Below are 21,539 nucleotides of genomic sequence, written 5' to 3'. Positions count from 1 at the left end.
TAGAATACAACGAGCGTTGCGTTTAACCTTAAGGCAAAGCTTAATGCCAAATCACTATTTTGATTAATCTTTACAATGAATTGGTGTACATTATGAATACCAAAAAATATGCTTTAGATAAATTGAAAGTTTTTCTATCGCTTCGCTTGAGTAGAATACAAATAAAAAAATAAATTACTCAATAAAAAATATAAATGCAAACTACTAAAAAAATATTTTTTCAATAGAAATGTATGAACGCATAAAGGAAACAACTTTTAAAAAATACAGTGTTATTGCTGAGATTATCTGTGACAGTTTCACTTGACAAATTTTTTTGCTTTCTTATAAAATTATTTACAAAATAAATAAAAACCAGTTTTTTGCTTGAAATCGGACGTTACTAGACTCTGTTTGTCAAGCGATTTTAATGCCTATTACTTATGATATAAGGAATACCAAGAATATACACATTTTCGGCTTGTAGCTTCCTCTTAAGAACGAGTACTGATTTTATTTTTAAGACACTAAATGTTCCTAACCTGAAAAAATTTTATTAAAAAAATATCCTGCTTCATCAATTTAAAAATACCCATACGTATGAAGAACGAATAAGGACTAGAGCCTTGAGACAGTCACATGTAAAATCTTTTAACATCCCAGTTTGTCAAACCTCTTATGGACAAAAAACTTTTAAATACAATGCTATTAAGCTGTTCAATTCTCTTACCTACTGACAAAACTTCCTTTAAAAGTCAAATCATTGATTACCTCCAATAAACATATCCATCAGGAGTATTTCTCACCATATTTTTATTTAAGCCTACTGTGTATGTATTCATACTTGAATTGTATAATCTAAAAAAAATAATACCGATTTTATTTTATCTGTCATTTTAACAATATGATGTAAACAAAAACCTAGCTAGCAATCACCCTCTAAATTGCCATCTCAACACAGGTGTTTCACACCTAGTGAGATGGGCAATAAGTGATTTCTGTAACTAAATGTAATATTAAAATAATGAAATAAAAAATTTACATCCTCATGAATTTTGAGCCAAACGAAACCGGTCGGTCAATAAATTAATAAAAAATCGTGGTTTTAAACAAAATAAATATTAAATTCATTGCTGATTGTGCAATCTCTTCAATTAAAAGACGCCAGACAAATTAGACTATCCTTGCTCCATATGGAGTTATAACAGCATCCATAAAAGTGGAAGACATTAAACAGAAGTTCAAAGTAAAATGCCAATGCCATGTTATAGATTGCGTTCACTCCAGTACGAGATCCACAAGTCTGACATTAAAACATTTATTACCTGAAACCACTGTTAATCAAACCATCAAATGTTGAAGTTGTCCAGTCGTAATTTGCCTTCATTTTCAGTCAGGTATAGCATGTCCGCCATGGTTTGCTCACAAATGGCATCCTCGCATTTGTCATACATCTAGAAAAAAAAAATTATAGAATATTATTTAAGATTTTCCCTGCTTATTTTTCTTTTGTATGGTAGGAAGGTCGAGTCTAGGATGTCTAGGGTCTCAAGAGTCGCCCTGTGGATCTCATAAATTCCACCAGGAAATAAATGGAGTAGGCATTCGTTGACCACAATGCAAATTAAAGTTTTTCAACTAACTAACAGGGGCCTGCAATAGAGGCTGTAAATTTTACTGCAGTGAATGCCGCAATGAAAGGTGAAGGTTAAAAAATATTGATCAACCAGGCATTCAGTATCAATTTCCGTCTTACCTGTAATTCATGTTTACGAGAAAAATTTTTAGAGTACTTTATATAATGAAACATATTAAGTGAAAATGCAATTACATACCTATTCAGAATAAAATATTCTACCTTTTTTTTAAATCAACAGCGTATCAAAATACTAAAGTCATTTGGTACATTTTTTTAAGAATTCATAACATGGATTTTGGAGCAGTGTTTGTAATATAGCAATTATGGAATTGAAGTGCAGCAAATTAAAGTTTTTGGAAACAAATTAAGGTTTTTGGAACACGAAAACATTTAACTTTTGCCAATATTAATTAATATAAGTTATTAACGATTTGAATCTTCAAGAACAAGACAGATTTTGGAAATAATTACGTAAATAACGAGTTTTGAAAGCAAAACAGCAATGCATAAGAAGGATTTTGGAAATGGACTGAATTTTCAACAAGAGTAACAAAATACAGTTTTCGGTGCAAAATAATATCAAACACAAATTTCCCGCCCTTGAAATTTATTATAAGGAATCGACAAGATAGAAATTCAAATACTATTAGGTTATTTGTAATCTGGGAATGTTTGGATTTATTGTCTTTCTTCTTTGGTTGGAGTCCGCACAGCTTTCCAACCTCTATGGACAGCGCACCCCCACCAACCAGCCGCCACTTTCCGCAGGAGTAGGCAGAGAGGATGGAGCATCACACATGTTTGTTTTGGTTCTTTGTTTCATTCACATTAACTTTGGTTAGCCTTCTATTATTCTGAATATCCGACCCGACTCAAATGCATATATGATTCTGTTGATTGTGCCATGTCTACTGGAGACGTCCTCAACTTCTTCTGCCATTAGATTCAGACTCCTTTCTCCTTCCACTGCTCTACATGTCTAAACTATCAAAGCAATCCTTTCTTAACCTCGTTATATGATAACTTTTAGACACTGAAAGTCGAGTTAACTTTGAAATATCAATAAAGAAATTCGATTTACATTAATTCAATTACATTACCGGTACGCACTCATGCTCCTGCAGACCCTTTAGAATAATGTGTAATTCAGTTTGCAACTTACCCCTCTGTACTCCATATCCAAATCCGTCGGCGCACATTTGAAATTAGGTCCAAAATTAATACTGACTGTCACATTCTTGTGCAATGAGACGGAGGGGTAGTAGCAGCCCCCGTAAATGTCTAGGAATGCCTCCCCCTGGCTCTCTCCATTCTTGAAGAATATTATCTTACTTCCCTGGAGGGACTTGAGATTGTTCAGAGATTCTTGGATATTGTCCTTGTCTTCGTAATAGAGATGGCTCTTGAACTTGACAAGGGGCTGGAAAAAATTAAAAAATGAATATAAAATATATTTATATATTATTATTAATAATTTTTTTATTTGATATCTCGTATAGTTGTAAGGTTGAGAGAGGATTCTGGAACCAGAATACTGCATCTCCAAAAGTCTTACCGAATCCTATAAATATGTGAAATCCTCTTATAAAGTTTCCACATAAGAAGTTTTCAAGCTCATAAAGTTATAGTGGTAAGGTTAAGAGAGGTTTCTGGATCTAGAATGCTACATCTCCACAAGCAATACCTGAAATCCTATAAATACAGTGAAACCCTTTTACAAGGTTTCCACATAAGAAAGTTTCATGCTTACAAAGTTTTTATTTTTGGTCCCTTGTGACAGAAATTAAAAAATGGCCCAATTTATCTCACATGAGAGGGCTTTTCTGTACCTTGGAAAACCTTGTAAGAGAGTTTCACTGCATAACACAAAAATCATAAATTCCGCAGCTGGGCATTTTTGTGTAAAGTATTTTTTAGAAATAGTTACCCTGTCCTTGTAAGTGTTGGGTATGTGCTCAACTTCATTGGAATCGGGTAAACAAATCATGAAGCCGAGAGTATCTCCTTCGCCGTATCCCGGACTGTAGTGTTTACCATGAGATTCATGGAATCTACAAGTACAATTAAACATATTTTAATCAGATAATTCCTGAGTTAATGGAGTATAAACCAAGCCCTGACTTGGTATGTACATTAGGGCGGAACGAAATTTTTTTTTTTCTAATTCTGATTTGGAATAGTTGTATTAAGTTGCCAATTGCCATCAATTACCTCAATTAAAAATATAAAAAATATCAGACAACGGTAAGAGCCCCCGCCAAGACATCGAACATTTACAAAAACGACAGTTTAGGGGATATTTGCGCGGCCTAGAAAATAGTACAGAATTTATTAAAATAGGTTTATTTTATTTAAAAACATATTCAAATATAGTTAACTAGCTATTGCAATCAAATATTTCTTTATTTTAATATACTTTGGCGCTGTAACAGAGGTGCAAAGTGCGGGACGAAGCGGAGAGCGGCACCTGACAATCTACGAAATGCAGTGTTTTGTTTAAACTACTGTCGATAATTGTCTCAGGTGAAAGGTCGCGCGTCAATTATATTCACGAGTACTTATTGATAAACATTTTTTAAGTGAATTAAACTGATTTCTAGTAGACAAAATTTAAAATGTCCGATATTTGGTGTAAGTGCAGAGTTGAAAGAGAATATCCTACCTACGTATGAAAATGTGATGAAATTCTACGAATGGGTTAGACAAGACTTATAAGTAAGGAATAACACAACAAAAGAACCTACGTATTTGGAAATTGCCGTAGTAGTTTGAACGAAAATTGAAGAATTGTGGATAAAATCTTCGATTCCAATTGTCACAAACAAAATAATCTTACAGTTACTAGAAAGTTATCACTCGAAGTGTTATAATTTGAAAAAGTCTTTGAAGAAACTTAAGGAAGAAAAGTTATAAGAGTACAGAGTAGAAAGATTTTTGACATAGCTGCAAGTAAATGTCAAGAATTTGTAAGCTGTACTTGTTTGAGAGAAAAAAAAGTTCCAAAAGAGGAACAAATGTTTTAAGAAGACCAACGCACTAACTGACTAATGGCTTTAGGAAGAACTGATCTTATCCAGAGTAAAAAATTGCTGAATAGAAGATTACGTACTCTCAAACAAGAAATGAGGCATAAAAGATAGGATGAAACTAAGAACAATAAGGCAGAATGAGACGCGAGCAAATTTTAACCGAAGAAAGAGTAACAGAAATTCCTTCATTATATTTCGATGGAAGGAAAGACAAGACGGCTAAAACTGTTTTAAAAAGATCGAAGAGGCTTAGAGTGATTGTACAAGAGGAACATATTTCGATTATAAAAGAACCAGGTACTGTTTATGTTGGGTATGGGGTTCCAACATCGGGCAGTGCAAGAAATATTGAAAGAGCTATCCACAGATTTTTAACGACTGAAAAGATATCACTAGATGGTTTAATGGCTGTTGGCTGTGATGGAAAAAACACAAATACAGGGAAAATAGACTATCTCGACCATTGCAATGGATAATTTGTCTCTTACACTCCAATGAGTTACCATTGAGGCATTTGTTTACCTATTTGGATGGCCCTACTGCAGGACCTAAATCATTTGCAGGTCAAATTGGTAAAGCATTTGAGATATTCGAGACGCTGCCGTTGGCTAACTTTGAGAAGATAGAAGGTGAACTACCTCCACAAATATCCACAGATCTCACTCAGTACAGACCAGAAATATTTACAAGAAATTACTACTGCTGTCATAAATGGATCCAGGTCTACTAGATTTATTAAAGAGAAGCCCAGGTAAACTACCCCATGCCCGCTGGTTGACAAGAGCTAATCGCATACTGCATTTGTATATTTCTACAGAAAATCCACAACAAAATCTTGTGACTTTAGCAACGTTTGTCGTATAATCATAGGCTCCTGTCTGGTTTACTATCAAAACACATTCATCCTGCAAAGATGGTTCAAATCATTTATGGAAGCTCATTAACAGCACTAGATATTTGTCCAACCAGTTGTTAGTGATAGTGGACCCTGTTATAATTTGTAACAGTTACTTCGCTCATCCAGAAAACTTGTTGTTGAGTATGATAATAGATTCATGTAAGCACATTAGAGAACTCGCTGCAAGACGCATTTTAAAGGCTCGTCAAGTTAATAAAAAATCAGTTTCGCGCATTTTTGAGGTGCCAAAAGTGAACTTAAATGCATGTTCTTACATAGACATGATTGACTGGCAACAAAATATATACGAACCCTCAATACTGATGAATATTTCCGATGGTCAGTTACAAGATCTTATTGAAAATGGAGAAGATACATTGTTGAAGTCTATGAGACTGACTTGCCACACCCAGGCTGTGGAAAGATTTGTAAAAGTTGTGACAGAAGCAGTTCTAAGTGCATTCGACAAGATAAGACGAGAGGGATTCATAAAATCTAAATTAGCATCTCGAAAACTCATGCCAAAGTTTGAACCTAAAAATGGTTTTTTTGCTATAAAAAATGATTTTATTCATACCAAAATAACTTTCTTAATCTGTGTTAAATTTTTAAATAAATGTTTTTATTAATTTATATCTACTTTTATTTTATCATTTCATGCATAACATATTATATTTACTTATTATTTTGTTTATAGGGTGTTTAATACAAAACGTCTATAAAAACTTAAAAAATAAAATTTCAAGTCTCTGGCGGGACCTCAAGATGTCGAGCTAGAAGTTCCAAATTGAGAACTGTTATTTAGAATTACATAAAGCAACTTTTCCCTGGTATTCCAATTCGAATTTCGAAAAAAAAAAATTTTTCATACAAAAGTGTTCCACCCTAATGTACATAGTAATATTCCAGCGATTCAAAATGTTGCCAGATTCAAAACAAAATCATATTGTGAAAACAAGAAGTTGATGATATGGAACAACTTTCAAGTGTTTATTTATTACCTGGTTCCCTTGCGTGACCTCCATGAGTACCCAAACTTGTCATAACCCAATGGTGCCTGGAGATTGGCATAGGCCTGGCCCCATCCAATACGGCTGGCCGAACCTTCCGGCATCTCTTCGACGGTGGCCTCCCAATACCAATTGCCACGGGTCACACCTGGAAGATACATTCAAATTCTCAATACTGAGTGTAAAATAAGCAATGATTAGTTTAAAAACGCACTATACATGCAGTGAAACCTACTACATACAAGTTTCAGTCCCTTGAAGACTGAAATTAAAATATGTATATCCTAATTTATCCCACATTTACAGGTGTCCAGGAATAAACTTCGGGAGGTGATTTTAAATGATACTACAAGTAAAAAGATAAATAACTCCTTTTGAAATTATAATGTTTTAATTTAGTTTTTAGGTTCAGAAGTTGAATTGTCTGCATGGAAAAAATAATATTCTTCTATGGAAAAATATTTTTATATGGGGAAAAAAAAATGGAATTTCGAAAAAAGTTATTAATCTTTTTTACTTCTATCATCATGTAGAATCTCCTCAAGAAGTTTGTGCACTTCCCCGGACACCCTGTATAAAATTTTCCGACAAGTATTTTTAAGTCTCTTGGAAAACCTGAGAGTTTAACTGTGCATCAATCCCTCATTACAAGCTGGAAACTCTTTTATGTTTTGTTCTGTAGTTTATGTGTCCACATTCACATAATTCAAAATCCTTAACCAATGTGTGCCAATGCTGAATTTTCGCAGTCCGCCAGCCGATGCTATTTTCATAATGACTTATTTGTTTTTTGCAAAATTACGTTTTGGAAATTGGACCATGTTACCACATGATGTGTTTATAATCAACATAGATCAATCGATACGGCGACACAGAAGAGGATAAGGCACCGTTGGAGCAACATATGTATATGCAAAATGGGCTGGTCTAACTCTGCAGTTTCGCTCTCGGCGCCATATTGTCTAACTGCCGTTAATAATTATTGTGTACAGCAAGTAGTACACAATTTAAATATTTTTACAACATTGTTGGTCAATGTGAAGTTTTTAACGTATTATTATTCATTTAACAGGTGTCATTATAATTGGCTTGAGTGATTTCAGCCAATTAGAATGTGTTTTAGTGGCTGGAAGAACAAACCTATCTTTTGATCAAAAGATCAAGGATTACATCCGCTGTTATAAATAAATCATTTCATTTATTTTAATAACACTAATCGCTGAAGTGAGTCACTTAAAATATTATAAAAATATAAATTAAACTGGGGAGGTGGGAGAGTTTTAATTTGGAATCGATCCAATTTTGCCTGCTAAAGAACCGGCTCATTTAAATACTAATTTTAACAACTTAATAATACTACCATCGTGAAATAAATTAACTAATACACTGTTGATTTAATCAAGTGCAAAAATATATTAACACTGATTACGTCCAGATGCACACAAACGACTTTCGTTGCGGGCAAGAATTGCGTTTCTGCATTAAAACTTTTTTTGATTAGTTTTTTTTTTTTTTTTTTTTTTTTTACAGTATTACCGCACAAGAGTCCCAACTGCTCCCGTCTGGAGCCAGTGAGACTATGGCATCCCCAATTGGGGTATGTTGTGAGGCTGAGGGTATTGGGGAGGGGAGGGAGATGGGGAAGAGGAAGGTGGGGAAGTACCTGGCTATTCAGATCTGGTCACCAAACACGGCTAAAGCCATTTCAAGCAACGTTTCAATTCTGAATGGTGGTCTTACACCAGGGCGATACTGAGAGTATCTTCCACTCTGGAACGTGCCGCAAATATACTATATATTATTTTAAATTAATTAATTGTGAAATAACACAAATTAATCAAATAAAATTTATTTGCGCACGCCGGGTTCGAACCCGCGACCTTCGGATCTGTAGTCAAAAGCGTATACCACTAGACCACGCCGGCCGTCAGAGGGATTTTGAAATAGTCACCGAAACTTAAGTTGCTCGTGTGTGCCTGGACTATATCATGAATCAGGGATGCTCAGGACTAGATAATTTATCCCAACTTCTTGTACCATTTACTTATACGCCTTTCTCAGTTCATCCGCTCTACATGATATGAAGGACAGACTAACTGAGGTTCCCTGATCGTTATAGGACCACTCGTTTCTCTTGTTGAATAAATGATAGACTAACCGTGCGAGGCGCGCACCATGCAGTAACCCTTCTCCCCGGTGGCAGCCACACGGTCTTCGGATAGGCGCAGCTGGGGCGCCCGATCGTGCAGCGCCAGCAGAACGCCCCCGCCCCCGGCCATGGCGCGGTACAGCCAGCCGGGGATGGGCTTGCCAGACCACTCGTTGCTCTCGTCGAATTCCTAGAATTACGTAACATTTTTACTTTGTTCTCTATTAAATTAACATAAGTGATCCCAGTGTGGGAGGTAGAGATGGTTGATTCCAGAGATCAATGTGGAACCGATTCTTTATCCAGTTACTTTTTAAACCTATTCTGCAAAACTAAAAAACTATGGGTGACTAGAGAAAATTGTAGAAAAATTGAACCAGTTCCTTAAAAATTTTACACTTTTTAAAATTTTATTTTTTAACCTTTCCTCATCTGTGGTGTGTATTTACTACACATTGCTTATAATAACTTTAATAACTCCATAAATATAATAAATTCTGGGTTCAGATTTTAGGTATTCCTCCGTTATACATTTATGCACTGAATTAAAAAATAATATATTACATAGTTTTCAAATTCAATTAAAAATCAGAGTTTTTTGTTAAAAATCGGGAACAAATACACCAATACAATCAACCGTGTGATACTAAATACGCGAAGAGTGTGCGAGGAAATGACACGCTATTGATGTCCCACTTTAATTCGCTATGCGGGAACATGAGACATCCACACTTCTGCAGTTGTAGTTTTTGATTTAGACCATCGATACCTACGACCGCACAGCTGTGTTTGTGCCAGCCGCCAGCCGCGCCGCTAGCCAGTTGGCCGCGAACCGCCGTTAGATGTGGACCCCTCGCACGTTTCTTTAGCATCTGCCGATGGTTTTTTCATGTTTTCAGCAATTAAATTACAATTACTATCACTTTTGGTATAAAATATAATAAACATAATCGATTAGCTATGAATATTCATATTTTTCCGATATTAAATCGCTTATTTTGAGATGTGTATTGACTACACAGCACCGTAACGCGTGTATTTTTTTAGCACAGTAAGGGAAAGGTTAATAAATATTCCACAAACCGATTTAAAAAGATCTCTAAATGCTAGAATCGAAAAAAAAAATATTTTTAGGGATTCTCTATGTGATGTAGATTCACCAGTTTCACGTTCGTACTATAAGTTTCCCCAGACACTGGACACACTAATTAATATAATATGTATGATAAATTTCCATTGTTACCTGTCTAAAAGGGGCGTGTGGATCAGGCTCGGCGAGTATATACCTGTACCCGTCCTTGTTGAAGGGATGATCGGCGGGGTAGCCGTGGGAGGGCAGGCGGGGGGCGGCGGACGCGTCCCCGGCACCCTGGCCCTGTCCGCCACCGCGCCCCTTCTTGCCCCCTGAGCCCCCGCCAGCACCCGTGCCCCCCTCCGGCCGCCGCTTAGCAGCGCGCCCCTTCAGGTTGCCTTGCAAGGGAACTGGAACAAAAACATTACTTCAAGCTGTGAAGTTGGGACGGCCTCCATGACCTGGCTCTCGACTGGCAACCTGGAGGTCGCGGGTTCGATTCCCGGCGTGAACAATTAAATTTTATTTGATTGATTTGTATTATTTCACAATTTAATCATTTAAAATAATATAAGTTATATTTGCAGCACGTTCCAGAGTTGAAGATACTCTCAGTATCGCCCTCTCAAATCACAATTCAGAAGTGAAACATTTCTTGAAATGGCTTTAGCTGTGTTTGGTGACCAGATCTAAATAGCCAGGTACTTCCCCATCTCCTTCCCCTCCCCCTACCATCTTACCTACGGCTCCAGGCGATTGGGAGTAGTTGGGGCTCTTGTACAGTATTCAAATTTAAAAAAAAAAAAATCATTAAATTTAAATATTTTACTGTCACCAAATTAGTTGTATATTTTTTTTACATTAAGACCCCACGGGAGGCCCTGACGATTAATATTTCCCTCGGGACCTATGTCATCTTTAAGGATACTGTGTAGAGGGTTTTTTTTAAGGAAAGGGAGTAGAGGAAGATCTGGGAAGGAAAAGGGTATGAGGGATTGGTAGGAATCAGGGGGTCAGTGTGTGTAGGACACAGACTTTTTAATTCATCCCTCCCACTGCACTGCAAGGCGATAGGTGGAGAGAGTCCTGCAGGAGATGTAAAAAAATTTATCTCAACCAGTTTCTCCAAATCTGGCCCGCCGCCATACAGTATATGGGCTGAATCCGCCACCTAGACAATCGTCACTCCATGAACCCGCTGGTAATATTTTACTATTGGATAATCAAGCAAATTATTATGTTAAGTGAAAATAACCAATTTTATTTATATTTAAGATGATACCACAAAGTAATTTTGCAATTTTTGAAGAAGTAATAATTATTATGTACTGATCCAAATTACATAAATATTAAGCGCATTTGAGATGATCTGTCACTAAATAAAATATATGATGTATAAAAATAAATAATTTCATTTTGCAGGGTGTCGCTCCAGAAAGTTCACTAACTTCGGGAGGTGATTCTACATAATGGTAGAAGTAAAAATGATTATTAGTACTTAACTTCAAACCCCGGCTCAGACAGAGTAGGTCGGTATAAAAACAAACACACCAGTGACATATTTAAACAAAACTTTAAAAGCCATTCTCTGCGTAGAAAATGAAGCATTCATTTCGTAGTATTATATTATTATTCTATCACGCCGAAATACTTAATTTGTTTGATGTTAGAATGACGAATAATAATTCTTTCCAGTTTGCATCAAATATTTGTACTGGAATCCATTAATAAAATCCTAAAAATAGCCAAAATTAATAAATCATATTTCGCACCGCTATCTTAACAATCGGTTTAACTTCAAAAATAATTTTTTAATTATATGAACGAGATAAAAGTGAAGGTACAGTTTTCTTACAAATTCCCCAAACAAAATGAATTTGTTTTCAAAATATCGCATTCTCTCAATTTTTCTATGATTGGAGTAAAAATTTAAGTATAAATGAGGTTAGCGTTTTTGACAACATTTTTCACTTTTGAGATTAAAATTTTATTATTTAGAAATAGTAATCTTTATTTTAAATGTTTACAACGGAAAGATAATTTTATCTAGTTTCTAAAACAGTATTTGTTTTTACGGAAAATTAAAAAATAAGATATATATAGCGCCTTTGAAATACACAGAAAACATTGCAAAGTGTACAAATGTGATGAAAGTACTGAAGGGTTAAATCTCCAAAAAAAAGTTCTTCACCAATTGCTTTCAAATTTTGACACAACGTTGCATTCCTGTGACAGGTAAAAACTTGCTTTTTTTAAAAACAGCGCCATATGTTGGACGTAAAAGCAAAACGCGCTATTATTTTTATCTGAACAGACAGAATTAGCCACAGCAAAGCATGGTGGGGTTCAGCTAGTAATAAATAAATAACTATCCGTATTTTTGTTTTTGGAGTATCAATAACCTATAAATAATCGTATTTAGATTACATACTTATTATTTTCAATAATTTCCACCACTTATTTAAAAAAAACCTTCAAATTATCTCCCACTTGCAAACCTTTTTTGTTTCAAATATAAATGCAAATAAAACATACTATTTTTTCATTCCTTACGTATAAATGATAAAATTAGATCAGACTTTAACATATGGGTCTTTGTGTTACTCCTGGGATCGAATTTACATGCAATCAATCAAGAAACAATACAAACGAACAAAAATAATATATAAATTAAACCTTTCCAAATGCACTCATTCAGCATTCTGTCACATTATTTCCACTTTGTAAAATTAAAAGCACACGGCCGCTGTATGTGGAATCTAATTCAACTGATAGGTAAATGCTAATCTTACATCAAACAAGGTTTAATGAGTCATAAACTTCGATAAGGAAAATACAGAGTTATAAAAAAGAAATCATTGCAAAAATAAAATTTTGCCAGTAAATTTTATTGGTTTGGAATATTTTTTTTAATGATTTAGGAAATTTGCATTGAGGGAAAGAAAGAAGAAAAAAAAACTTTTGTTAGTAACAATAAATTATTTTCACATCATGGAGTTTATTTTATAGCTTTTTAGATTTTATTCTGCATTGATCTATATGTATCCTGTGGTTCAACAACAATTTTATTGCCTTACTAGTGTAACATTTTAGTTTTTAGTATTACAGTTCCTGTGATGATGTATTACTATGTATGTAAAAACAACATTACATATTTTATTATCTCTTCCGTAAAGTTCTTTTAGACCAAATAAAACATTGATAAAAAAAAACTATTTCCTTAATCTCTTCCACCATAGCCTACAATAAATGCCTTTATAAATAAATCTTTTAACACTTATTTACTATAAATGACTGAATGTTTTGACATACCATCCATGACAAGTAGTTAACTTGAACCCAATGCTGCAAAATAAGGAACGAAATACTAATCTTTTACTATCTACAAACAAATAAAGTGTAACAAAGCTGATTTTACTTATCAAGAAAACTGTTATCAGTGAACATATCGCAATGGCTGTATAACACACAACTTATAATATATGTATGCTTTATTGGGTTTTGTATATGTATAACAGACATTATTACAGTGCTGTTGTGGATGCAGAACAAAGATGAAACTTTTGATTCTGTGGCTGAGTTGACATCGCGTCTGGACCCAGGGCATCATTAGTTCAATTCCTTGGCTGGCTAAGTCAAAACAAAAGCAACATTTTCCGCTTACTGTGATGCTAGTAGCAGATTTTCAAATTATTGTCACGTTATTCGTAACTTGGGTAAACAGTAAGAATCTAACACATCATCTCGTCCACGGCCATCTTGATACCTCATTATGTCTTAGCAATATTGAAATAAATGTCCCCAATTCCCATTGTTTAAGACACCATAGCATTTTTCACCTGAATATTTTCAAAAATAATATCGCCTATTTTAGCCCTCTAACCCAAATGTGTCGATTGTATAATAAGATTGATTGTGGTGAAGTAGATATTTTAGTCGATAATCTATACAGATTAAAAAAAATGTTCTGCTATTGCTAAATAATATGTTTAGATAATTATATTATGTATCATTGTAACTCTCCTTATTATCTCCTAGTATTATTTGTCATTTTACTGAGCTTATGTATAATTTTTTATTATTATTTGTTTGGTTTATTAATAAGGAAGTTGAGTGAAAAATATTTTGACTTATAAAAAATATGTTCATGTAGATCAAAAAATATCGATTCTAAATATATAAATATATTTCTATATTATTATTCTTAGAATTAGTTAAACGTTCTTGAAAAAGCATTAAATAGCAATAAACTGAATACGCTCCACGATTGGTCGAAAGAATTCTGACATCACATGTATTGTATCGTGGCTTGTACGTAGAACGAGTCACCGCAATGTCTATGGTGCATCTCTTTCTATTACATGAGAGATGGTCGGTTTAGATGAGAGAGGTGTATAGGCCAAACGTTTATTTGGGCCAAATCACAGCCGGTCGTGGAGTTAAAGCTTCCAAGTAAGTATATCAAATTATTAATTGTGTTCATTTGTACGTTACGATAAATATAATACATTTTTACAGTATAATAATCATTGCGTATTCTACCCATCTGACATTTCGCCATAACCTCACTAGTTTTGTGCAGGTATATTTATTGATTTCGCATGACATGATAATTATTCTCTACTCATTATAATATATATTATAATGTGGTGATGGCTTTTAAATATTTCATCTTTTGTTTACCATATAATAAGGCACTGCTGAAAACCAGCTGCATTCCCGGAGAAACCCCTTTATCAATAGGATCTATGTGAAAAAAATAGCTCCCATCTATTGTCAAATATATGTAGGTATTTGTTTTTATTATTATATGAAGTGGATTTCTAAAGATACATATTCGTATAGTGCTTTATAATAATATGTTGTTTATTGCATCGCTTAGAATTATACATGTCACATTACATGTGATTACACTTCAGGCCGCCGCGCAGAAAAATCTCACAGTGAACTGGGCTGTAAACCGTTATTTTACTTTTGGTCTTTACTTTTTTGCACGGCGGTCATCAAATAGCGTCTTCAATACCGTGCCGGGCGGGAGAAGCAAATATTCTAACTTAAAATATTAATTTAACTATGAAATCTTAATCAATTTCCTTTTTTTTAATAACATCAATTCTAATAGACGGTTAACATTGGTAAAAAATTACTGGAATTCCTTATTGAAGAATTAAATTTTTTCCATACAAAATGTTTAAGCGACGTGGTTCTCACAGTTTGAATGACCTCACACCCACACCCCGCCTCTTGCCGCTCGGATTCCGCTCGTTTTGGCAGGCTTAGTAAAATTTAAACTTTGAGAATTAATTTAATTATGAAAACAAACTTAAAAAAAAAAAAAATACCAGTATTTAAGTTTGAATGCGAACATTGATAAAATTTTTTTTTTAAAAATGGACTCAACTTCCTTATTGTACGTAACCTGTATTTAATTGCATTTTTACCTGTATGTATGTAATTTTTAGATTTTTGTCTGTAACTTAACTGAGTTTTTGTAACTGGATAGTTCTCACGTAAAAGAGAACATCTGTAAAAACCCAGTATAAATAAATAAATCTATTCAAAATGTGTTCGATTATTACCCACTTACAATAAATGTTTTTTTTTTTATTTCAAATTTCTATGACCTGGTGACTGACTGCCAAAACAATTTTATTTTAAATTGTATATCTTTCCTATAAAGTAGAACATTTTGAGGAAGGTGACCCATTAACAAGTAGAACGGCTTTCACTGGTGCTTGTGTGCTTTTTGTTATACATGTTAGTGACAACCATGCTCGGCGCTCATATGTGAGTTCTAATACCAACCTTTATGCCTTAAAAATTCTACGGAGGACAAAATCAGAATCGCTTGCACTAATAAGAGAACAAACTTAAAAATATTTCAACTGTACAAAAATGACACCCTGAAAACTAAAAGCTCACCGTCAAACAGTCGACAACATAACGTACCCTCTACGGTTTTGTACATCGGCATAATATTTGAGCTGTGTTTTGGTTGATACATTTAAATGCTAAACTATTCAGGACAGTGTGGTCACTTCTCTATCAAATATACCATTTGTTTACCAAAAGATTGTTTATCGAGCATTGTTGCCCAATATTTGTGTGATTTTTCATTCGGAACAAGTTTATGAGAGAACGGAAATAAAGCACCCAGTGAGGCCCACATTAACAAATGTTTTAAATTATGTAAAGTTATTGTATCGAATATAAAATTAAGTAATTTAAATTAATCAAATTAAATAATTTATATTAAAAATTTTATTTATAGGTCCAGTTAGAAGTTCTACTGAGCCGATATATGTGATATGAAAATATCTGCAGTCGGTGAATTATTTTACCATTTGATCTCTGGTGATTTGACGTGTTGCTCTTGTATTGTTTTGTATTTATTATGCTTATATAATACACTTGCATAATGTGGATTGACTAGATGATCATTTGTGGAAAAGTGTGTGGAAGGGTTTAGTTTTTCCTGTGGGGAAGATTTAACCCGGACATAAAGTCGGAAATACAGAATTGGCTTTCTGCAAAAAAAAATGTTACTTGTGTTCATATTTTTGTCCAGTGAGGCTGAATATATAAATCCAATATTGAACGAGAAATCATAACCTATAATCTCCTCCTTCAAGAAAGTTCATGGCGGGGTTAATTAACATATTATTTAAATTAAATAACATACACAATATGATCACTTTGCGGAACGTTCCAGAGTGGTAGATATTATCAGTATTGTCCTGGTGAAAGACAACCATTGAGAATTGAAACGTTGCTTGAAATGTTTAGTGACAAGATCTGAATACCCAGTATAGGTAAATCATTTTAAAGGAAAACATTTGAATGTATTTGCGCACACCGATAATATTGAAAGTTTCAAAAAAGTTTGTGTCGTCGTGTTATTTTCGTATATATATTTTATTTTTATTTATTAGAAATTTTTTACTAAAAATATAACATGTTATATCAATAAAGAATGTTGAAATATATTAAAAAATAAATTCCTTGTTAATCTAATATCCATAAATTAAGCTCCATAGCTCGCGGTTACAGAAGGATTATTTCCAAACATAATAAAAAATAATGCTTAGTAGGTGATATTCTTTGAAGATTGTTGATGTTCTTTTAATTATCAAGAATATTTAATAACTGCCTATGGAGTACATACTACCGAATAAATAAAAATTACAAGCAAGTAATAAATAAAAATTGTGAAATAAAAAGTACTTTACCGTGGGCAACTCCCATATCTGACACCTTCAGTTGACCCCCCTTGATCATGGCCTCGTAGTTGGGCCGTATATTCGTCACGTCGGAGGATACGAGGCCAAACATCTGCCCGTCGGTGGCGCTCTCCTCATACGTGAACAGCTGGTGGATATCTCTCACCAGGGCGCGTTGAACAGTTGCGTACCACGACTGGGTAACTCTGAAAATCAAATGAATCAATTTGAATCGAGCCCCTAAGCGGAAAAACATTGTTATGTGAAAACGTGAGTTCTGAGATATTGGCTGAACATTTCATTTGACCATAAGGCACATGTACAAATTGAAAGTCACATAAATTTAAATGTAATAAGATATTTCAATTATAACCCAATACGTATTATGTATTTGAATCAATTCATAGGTTTTGAGTACAATACATGCAAAAGAAAAAAATAATAATTTCATTTTTCCATAATTCAAAAAAAATTTAACTTTTGTAGGAACAACTTTTGAAAGTTATACCTGTCAATGTAATATATTATTGAAGAAGAAATTACGAAAGCTAAACGAAACATGACAACTTTTTTATTTTTCTATGTCTTGTTCTGTTTCATTTAGATTTAGTATTATTAGTATCTACTCTTCCCTAGTTCCTAGTTCCATAGTTCATAGTTCTTCCATAAAATTTGAAAATTAAAAATTTCAGACATGTTACAACATATTAAGCGTAGGGAGTGTGGCGAACCCATCGCTCAGGGAGTTGAAACACAACCTGCAATAGCTATCCCAAGCTAAGGCGTGAGCTACCGTGCTCAGGCTCAATGACCTGGGAAACAGTGTCACGAATGGTGCCTCCGAGAAACAGGGTCGCATCTCGGAGTATTTAGACCTCGGGGCTCTGCTGGAGTAGACCTTCTATTTCCCTAGATACCCGTGGGACGAATATTGGGCCATTTGAAAACTCCCTTTTACCTCGTGGGGCCTTCAAGGAACCGAGGGGGAGTGGACTCTTCTGCCAGGGGGCCTTTAGGGAACCAAGGAGTGGAGATGAGAGACAAAGTCCTCTTCCACCGTGGGGCCTTTAGCCCTTTACAACCGGCTTCACACGAGAGTGAGTTTGTGTTTGAAGACAGAAAATAAATTTGTTTTTGTGAACGGAACCGGTGTCGATTGAACGTGCGGGAGCTGCTTATTTAGGGTACTTTCAAGCGCCCATGTTTCAACCAGTAAGTCGCCCAGCCCTATGAGATCATAACTAAGAGCTTTAACAATGTGGCCCATCACAATTTTAAAATTTTTTGCCGGTTGCAAAGGGTTAGGGAACCAAGGAGGAGTGGAGAGGAGAGATGAGGCTCTCTTCCCTTTTGGGGCCTTCAGGGAACCAAGGGGGATTGGAGAGGAGAAATGAAACCTGGGAATACACATTGTGGAACCAGAAGACATAGCCACATATCCAATAACAACCCTGGTGAACTTTATAAAAGGGACCGGGTGACTGTCAAAGGAATGAGGTTAAAATAAGAGATAGCACAATGGGCCTATGGCCTAAGTGCTCACAGGAACTATATGTAAACAGTATCCGCTCTATAAATTTTTTTTTTTTAAAATACAACTTATTAGCAAATAACACAACGCAGAAATAAAACATTATCACAATAATATTGACAAATATGCCAAGCGCCAACCATCAGTTTTAAATAAGTAATGGCTGACTTGTATATTGAGAGCACACTAACAGCCATCACCATAGGCGTTGTACTGTCATACGTGGTTGAGATTTTAAAATGTTTTGTTCTGTTTATTCAGATATCATCTCAATTTAACATATTATATGGAAGTTCCGGGAAGACATTGCACTATTCCTCAGGTCAGGTCAGGTCATGTCAAGAGTCAGAAGAATAGATGGGTATAAATATGGAGAGTTTGCAATTACTACCGACCTCCTTAAGGTTATCCCATAAGTTAGTTTTCGTGGGAAAGTTGTCAAATTCCAACTCACGCATAAATTATTTAGAGATAACACTTGATGTCAATTTAATTACCAGTGTACACCACTATGTAAGTTGGGGGTTTAATTAAATATTCACAAAATAGGTTTTAGGGTTTAGTTTGGGTTATTTTAATAATTTATGCGTATTTCCTAACCTCCAAACTTAACTTTGAAATGGAACTTTACTGCATCTTTTACCATTTCTCCCACCACATAGTTATTTCTTGTAGTAATTAAGTTAAAACCAAGTGCTATTTATAGAATATGTGGGTATTAAGTGTGCAGCGGAATTCGACAAGTTTATCAAAAATTCACCTTCTCGGCATCGTTGTCATGGCTTCCCAATACTGATCGATGTATGGAATAATGTCCCGATCTTTACTAAAAACGGCTCTATTTTTCCCCTCCTTCGTACTGTCTTGTTGCAAGTTTGCTAAGGCTGTGATGCACATCTGAGGAAATGCTAGAAATAAATAATCAGCCTTATAGTACCTTAAAGAATAGAGAAAACCTGACAATTAACACATTTGCAAGCAAAGTAGAAAGATATTCAAAGTTACGAAGTTACAAAAAGATGAAAATGTTGGATTGAGTGTGAATACATGGTAAAACAACGTACGTGCTTGATTTTTCTTGAAGCTTTCCAAGCCGGTTGGAGAGCAATTCTTGCAAACAAACATATAGTTCGTCATAAAGGGGACCAATTTTCCCAATTGGTAGCCAATACATGACTCGTGATGCCATCTCGTGCAGGAGGCACATAGTAATTCCACTATGTTGAGATTTCGTTCCTTCCCACTGAAGAGGAGTTCAAGTATTGTTAACATAAACAAAATATAATTTTCAAAGATTTGTAAATGAAACACATATATAAAAGGAGACATAAACTGCCTTTCTTCAAATATTTACTCACCAATAGCAATTGCCTTGCTGTTCGTTACTTTTAGACATTTTCGTTTAGGAATCGGACAACATTTAGGACAAACTCAGTGCTTTTGACAGAGAAACATAAATAATCATGTAGATTGTAGGAAATACGAAATAAATCAAAGCGCCAAACGACGAAATGGGCCAAATGCCAAAGCTTAAAACCATAGATATTATATATGTATTCGCTCGCTGTCACTTGCTGATAGTGATGGGTAGGATCGGAAAATTGTCATGATCGAAATATTTTAATCGAAACAGCAAAGGAATCGAATTATTAATCGATTTATTTGCTCGGAGTTAAGCAGGATCAGTAGCTTCAGAAACAATTCATCATCAATATCAAAGCCGCCATGTCATTGTAGAGAATTAATCGGTATCAAAGCAGACATGTCATTGGTCAGACTTAATCGATATCAAATCAATGGTCAGAACCATTAAAATACCTGTGAGAACAGACTGTGACAATGAGTCTGTGCAATAGAGATGGCTATCGGTCTATTAATAATGGATTTTCAATCAGACGTACCACCCTCCATTGCACAGAATCAAGTAGGTTTATCAAGTGGGGCTCCAGCCCAAAGGTGACTCCCAAATTCAATAGTTGGTCGTACTTAAGATTTGTATAGGGTTAGCAGTTGGTTACTTTTGAAGAATCTGCTAGCCCTGTATAACACGCCCAGTTTCTTGAAAGCCAGATTTACTGGGGCTTCTACATAGCCCCAATACTTGAGCTGGTCTGATATACTAACTCGAAAAATTTCAATGGAGTCTTTATTGGGGAGGGTGCTTCCATCTAATTGTACCAGACAGTTAATGATCTCCCTCTTTACCGAATCAGACACGCTTGGGTTTTTGAGACGTTGAAACTGACCCGGTTGGCCTTAACTCAGGCACCAACCTTCTAGAGGTGGTGGTCAACTTTTTGTCTCAAAATTTCTCGAGTTGTAAGAGAACATCAACGGTGGAAGGTGGCTTGTCAAAAAGATAAATGTGCCCCGTGAAAGATGCTGTCGTCAGCGTAGCATGTCGTTAATTGATGCACATTCAACGAGGTCTACAGCACACATCCTTGTGGCACCCCCGCATTAAATTGGTGCGGAGAGTTTCTTTCTTTAGCAAAGTCCGTAATCCAACTATGGAGGGTTGGATGGAATTCATACGACCGTAACAAAGGCTTTGGAGATATCCAACCCGACGGTTTGAGTTTCTCTGAAACGTTCCAAGTACCGCCCCCAAAAGTACGTCACATACAGATCGCCACACGATCGGTTTCGACGAAATCCATATTGCCGATTGATGTTATTATTATACTTATTGATACATGATGTATGTGAGCAACTTAAACCACCCTTTCCAATGCCTTTGAGAGCATGGAAGTGATGGGTATAGGGCGGTAATTAGGAGCGGTCCTCTTTCTTAGGAATTGGGAGGACGATCGAGATTTTCCAAAGATTTGCCACCTTTCCACTTTTGAGAGCATAAATAATTTTATGAGCACCGGAGTTAATTCTGCAGAACACGTCTTAAGGACCAGGTCAGGTACTGGTCCGCTGGCTTTGTCAAGTTTCAACTCGTTTAAGACCCCGATTAATTTATTTTCGAATCATTAGTCCGTTTATTTGGAAACCGCAGTACGG

General features: G+C 35.1%; 1 protein-coding gene across 1 annotated transcript; it reads right to left on the bottom strand.

Annotated features, from left to right (window-relative positions):
• Positions 1-39: 39 nt before the first annotated feature.
• ash2 (Set1/Ash2 histone methyltransferase complex subunit ash2) lies at positions 40-20,032 on the bottom strand. Its single transcript, XM_089632397.1, has 10 exons — positions 19,886-20,032; positions 19,592-19,770; positions 19,288-19,435; positions 17,006-17,202; positions 9,948-10,186; positions 8,714-8,894; positions 6,547-6,703; positions 3,546-3,669; positions 2,781-3,038; positions 40-1,433 (listed from the first exon to the last, which is right to left on the bottom strand). The coding sequence occupies exons 1-10, from the start codon at positions 19,921-19,923 to the stop codon at positions 1,329-1,331; spliced, it is 1,626 nt and encodes a 541-aa protein (XP_089488523.1). The 5' UTR covers positions 19,924-20,032; the 3' UTR covers positions 40-1,328.
• Positions 20,033-21,539: the final 1,507 nt, after the last annotated feature.

This window comes from Hesperophylax consimilis, chromosome 6 (assembly GCF_061612785.1).
Source record: "Hesperophylax consimilis isolate HC1 chromosome 6, BYU_Hcon_1.0, whole genome shotgun sequence".
Lineage (NCBI taxonomy): Eukaryota > Metazoa > Arthropoda > Insecta > Trichoptera > Limnephilidae > Hesperophylax > Hesperophylax consimilis.
The sequence above is the reverse complement of the archived record's forward strand: the minus strand, read 5'-3'. Positions and strand labels throughout refer to the sequence as shown.

Bases quoted from the DNA above. Each gene is read 5' to 3' on its own strand.
- ash2 (XM_089632397.1), bottom strand. From the start codon at position 19,923: ATGTCTAAAAGTAACGAACAGCAAGGCAATTGCTATTG. The intron at 6,704-8,713 runs GTTAGTCTATCA...TGTATCTTCCAG, and splicing joins CATGGTGCGCGCCTCGCACG to GTGTGACCCGTGGCAATTGG. The intron at 3,670-6,546 runs GTAATAAATAAA...TTGTACTTGTAG, and splicing joins AGGTCACGCAAGGGAACCAG to ATTCCATGAATCTCATGGTA.